At 39.1% G+C, this 4532-nt stretch overlaps 1 protein-coding gene across 2 annotated transcripts; it reads left to right on the top strand.

The window, feature by feature from the left end:
• The first annotated feature begins 266 nt into the window (after positions 1 to 266).
• LOC119782609 lies at positions 267 to 4105 on the top strand. 2 transcript variants are annotated; one of them, XR_005280690.1, is made up of 6 exons: positions 267 to 405; positions 577 to 726; positions 853 to 2712; positions 2829 to 2897; positions 3016 to 3108; positions 3233 to 4105. XR_005280690.1 is itself a non-coding variant. In XM_038283637.1 (4 exons), exons 1-4 carry the CDS (start codon positions 2562 to 2564, stop codon positions 3448 to 3450), a joined length of 531 nt encoding a protein of 176 aa, XP_038139565.1. In that variant the 5' UTR covers positions 2332 to 2561; the 3' UTR covers positions 3451 to 4105. The 2 variants fall into 2 exon arrangements, 1 of the variants encoding a protein (XP_038139565.1); XM_038283637.1 differs by lacking the exons at positions 267 to 405; positions 577 to 726 and having other exon boundaries at positions 2332 to 2712.
• The last annotated feature ends 427 nt before the right edge of the window (positions 4106 to 4532 follow it).

Below are 4532 nucleotides of genomic sequence, written 5' to 3'. Positions count from 1 at the left end.
AGAACGAGGATCCAGCGCTGGGGTGGATGCGCGTGTTGGAGGCGACCTCGCTAAGGCCAGCTATGCTGGAGAGGCCCACACGTGCAGCGCACCGGAACTAGGATCCAGCGCTGGGGTGGACGGTGCCCTCCACTATACCCGCCAAGTGCACGTCTTTTAACAGACTCGCCCATTGACTCTGCTGCTCTTCACCATCCGTATTTTTATTATTTTTTTTTAATCTCTTTCCTTTTAACTTGTCTTTTTATCTTTTTTTTATTGGATTTTAACCGATTAAACTTTTTAAGGCTCTGCTCACAATCGCCGCAGTCTGTTTGGTTTTATGGTTGTTGTTTTTTTAAGACGATCGCACTTCTCGGGTGCCACACAACCATGAACAACGGTGGATGTGAGAATCAAAATAAAGTAAGTAATTCTTTCAAGTAGGGTAGGCTAATATAACGTTAGTTATCTGTAAGAGACTAAAGATTTTTCCACAGTAGAGATTTTGTCTTACTTTGTATTCCACTGCCTAAATATGTTTATTGTCACCTGATACAGACATGTATTCACTATTTGTTGTTGTTATTATTACAGGATGGACCGCCTTCAACAAATTCCTGCCCTGAAACCTTTAATGACATGAACATTCCAGAGAGTTTGGTCACAGATCTGCCTGGCATCACTGTCAGTAACCCGCTGCCTTCATCTCTGCCGACAGAAGAGGAATTTTCTGAGTGTGAAATGGTAATGAAGTGTTTAATTACTTAAGTAGTGGTAAAGATAGTTATAAATGTATAAAAGAAATATGCATGTATGATATTATTATCTTGTTTGCAAAGTAATTAATAAATAAACTACATTTTCTTTCAGAATACTGAAGAACAAGTTTCCCCTACTCTGGAAATTTCAGATCAAGAAGTGAATGATGACCCACAATTGGAGGAAGAAGAAACTACAAAAACTGAAGTAATCCACAGAAAACCATCTTCTAAAACTGAGCAGCACTCAAATGGCAGTAACTCTCAACAATGTAAGATCACAGTAAAAATGTCTTCAAACACTGCCCATCAACGTATCTATGACAAGAAGAATTATTGTCTTTTCTGTGAGAAGCCTTATGCAAAAATTACAAGACATCTGAAACAGAAGCATTCAGACAAACCTGATGTGGCCAAGGCACTCGCACACAGGAAAGGATCATCATGCACTCCTTGCTATTGGCCAAAGTAGCAAACATGGGAAACTATCAGCACAACTGTTCTGTCCTGACCTCTGGGGAAGGACTAATCATCCCAAAAAGGCAAGCAACCCGTCAATCAGCTGGAACCAACTACCTACCTTGCAAGTTTTGTTTTGCTATGTATGTCAAGACAGATCTCTGGAGGCATTATAAGCGTTGCAAACTCCGGTCAAAAGGAGACATGGTCACAAGAAAAGTTCAGGCAAGTTCTTCCATGATGTTGCCCATGGATATTGCGATTTCCACTGGACTTCAGAGGGTTCTCCAGGACATGTCATATGACAATGTAACTCAGTTAGTAAAGGCAGACTCCCTTATTATTTCACTGGGTGAGAGAATGTACCTCAGAAACGGAGAAGTTGGACGACATCAAGCAGACATCAGAAATAAGATGAGGGAACTTGCCAGACTTGTTCTGATGGCAAGAAACATTGACAAGGATGTTGTTTTTTTGAAGGACTTGATCTGTCCAGGAAAATTCAACACAGTCCTTGAGGCTGTAAAACAGATGACTGGGTTTAATGAGTTATCCAACAGATTCAAAGTGCCTTCCACAGCACTAAAACTGCGGCATTCTCTTGTGAAAGTGTCACATATTTTGCAAGGAGAGGCACTGCGTCAACAGAATGTTGATTTAAAATCAAAAGCAGAGGAATTCAACAAGTTAATTGAACTAGAATGGACAACACATGTATCATCCAATGCCCTGAAAACGCTTTACCAGAAAAAATGGAATATGCCACAAATACTGCCTTTGTCAGAAGACATCAAAAAGCTCCAGGACCATCTGAAAAACCTCCAGGTGGTCTACAAAAGAAATCTCACAGATAAACCAACAGCAAAATCATGTAGTGAACTCGCTCAAGTCACTCTGACACAGCTAATACTGTTCAATCGTCGTCGTGAAGGAGAAGTTTCAAGAATGGAACTCAGCACATATTTACAAAGGAGCCAACACGACATGCATGATGAAGTTTTAGAGAGCCTTTCAAAGTTTGAAAAAAAACTTTGTGAGAATCTCACCAGAGTAGAGATACGGGGGAAAAGGGGCCGCAAAGTGCCTGTCCTGTTCCCAACAAATGTAAAATAGTCTGTGGAACTTCTGATTAAAACTAGAGAAGAGGCTGGGATTTCCCCCACCAATCCCTACATCTTTGCTCGTCCATATAATGGATCCCAAGAGAGCTTTCGTGGATGTGACTGTTTAAGATGGTTTGCAGAAAGCTGTGGAGCTAAACTCCCACAGAATCTCACATCAACCAAAATACGGAAACATGTAGCCACAGTTTCACAACTCTTAAACCTACAAACCCACGAACTAGACCAGCTGGCAACTTTCATGGGACATGATATTGAGGTCCACAGGGAATTTTACAGACTGCCAGAGGAAACAATCCAAATGGCAAAAGTCAGACTTCTTTTTGCTCTGCAAGGTGGAATGGGTAAATTCAAAGGAAAATCCCTGGAAGACATCACACCAAACATCAACTGTAAGTAAAGGATTTCAAATACGTCTATTTTGAATGAAATATGCAATTTGGACACTGTCGGCAAAAAAAAAAAAAAATGTTGTATTTAAATATTTACTGAAAACATTTTGTTGCAGCTGAGGAGGAGTCTAGTGACTCAGAAGCAGATGTCCAATCTGAAGGGACTGTTAACAGAACTCAAAAAGGTAATTTTTTTTTGCTCCTGTATAGTAATGGTAAAGGAAAAAAATCTGAACTTAATGAATAGTTTTAAAATCATATTGTTTCAATCTGATGTAAACTTCTCATTGACACATATTTCAGAAACGTCGAAGGATAAACACTGCAAGGAGAGAACTTCATCATGCAAGGCAGCTGAGGGCAATAAAAAGTCATCATTGGCATCAAGTCAAAAGGGTATGTTTTTCAGTTATCTCTATAAAATACTGCAAATGAAAAACCTTGACTTTCATTTCCTAAATTTGGTGTTGGTGCTTTTTATTAATCAATTTATTCCTTCTCTTCCCTCATTTGCTTACAGGGAAATCCAAAAGGCCCTGGTCAGAGACAGAAAGAAAAGTCATCATGCAGCATTTCAAGGACCATCTGAAGGAACTGAAGATCCCTGGAAAAGTGGACTGTGAAAGATGCATAAAAGAGAATCCGATCCTAAGGGACAATGGGAGAGACTGGAAAGCAGTTAAATATTTTGTGCACAACAAAATTGCAGTTGTAAAGAGGAGCTTGTGCCAAGAATAACACCACAAATGCTTGGAACCAGAATCCCGACACCTCACATGATGGACAGACAATGTTAACCACTACCATTACGGAGCGTCAGTGTTTTGTGCCTGAATGCTGGGAGCTCGCACTACGGAGCGTCAGTCTAAGGGTCCCAGTGATGCTCGTCCATCTAAATGGAGCTTTAACATACTGATTTTGAAATATGAGCTGTGCTCAAACCCAGCCAGTCAAGGCAGAGGGCTGCTCATCCTGAGTCTGGTTGTGCTGGAGGTTTCTTCCTGTTAAAAGGAAGTTTTTCCTCTCCACTGTTGCCAATGTGCTTGCTCAGGATGGGAGACTGCGATAAAGTGAAGATTCATCGCATTCTTCTGGGTTTCTTAGACTTATAACTGTAACTAATTGCCTTTTATGTGAATGTTGTACAGTGCCCAAGGAGAATGTTGGTTGGCACTAGACAAATAATTTTAATATAATGTTTGGAGTCAAGATATTTACCTTACTGTCCTGTCCTGATATTTTGTTTTACTCATTTTATTTTTGTTTTTGTGCATTCATAAGATATTCATATAAACATTGCACTATTGACAAAATGTCAAAACAACTGTTTAAGTACTTCATCTATTGTTACCTTTTAAAGTAAACTTTGACTGAAAATACAAACTACTCTGCATTTGTTGACTTCTTTCTTCAGTTTTGCTAACTTTAACAAAAAATATGTATGTGATAAATTAGCTATCAGTAAGTATGCAAGTAGTGCCTGTGTTTAAAGCTGAAAGAAATGTGCTGGTGTAATGTTATTTAGATGATCATGTTTATCATTTCAAATGCACATAATGAGATCAATATAAGAATTTCTGGTTATCAATTACAACAGTTAACAATTTCTATGACAAGTTTCCTGGTGAACAATCAAATTTGAAGATTTTCATCTGTCCATCCCTACTTCATTAAGTTCATAAGTAAAGCTATTTGATAAAAGGTCATTTTCTTCTATATCTGGAGTGTGTATGTTGCTCCATCCTATCCAAGAGGGGACTTGTGTCGTTCTGTACAGACCAAGTGGGGACCTTTATTTTTCTTGTAATGCCTTTGACATG

The sequence above is a fragment of the Cyprinodon tularosa genome, unplaced genomic scaffold (assembly GCF_016077235.1).
Source record: "Cyprinodon tularosa strain WSP-4 unplaced genomic scaffold, ASM1607723v1 ctg1047, whole genome shotgun sequence".
Lineage (NCBI taxonomy): Eukaryota > Metazoa > Chordata > Actinopteri > Cyprinodontiformes > Cyprinodontidae > Cyprinodon > Cyprinodon tularosa.
This window is presented reverse-complemented; position numbering and strand designations above follow the sequence as displayed.

What these genes read in the sequence shown, in the direction of transcription:
- LOC119782609 (XM_038283637.1), top strand. Translation starts at nt 2,562, where the DNA reads ATGGGACATGATATTGAGGTCCACAGGGAATTTTACAGACTGCCAGAG. An exon ending in CATCACACCAAACATCAACT is followed by an intron (nt 2,713 to 2,828) that starts GTAAGTAAAGGA and finishes ATTTTGTTGCAG; the next exon opens with CTGAGGAGGAGTCTAGTGAC. An exon ending in ATTGGCATCAAGTCAAAAGG is followed by an intron (nt 3,109 to 3,232) that starts GTATGTTTTTCA and finishes ATTTGCTTACAG; the next exon opens with GGAAATCCAAAAGGCCCTGG.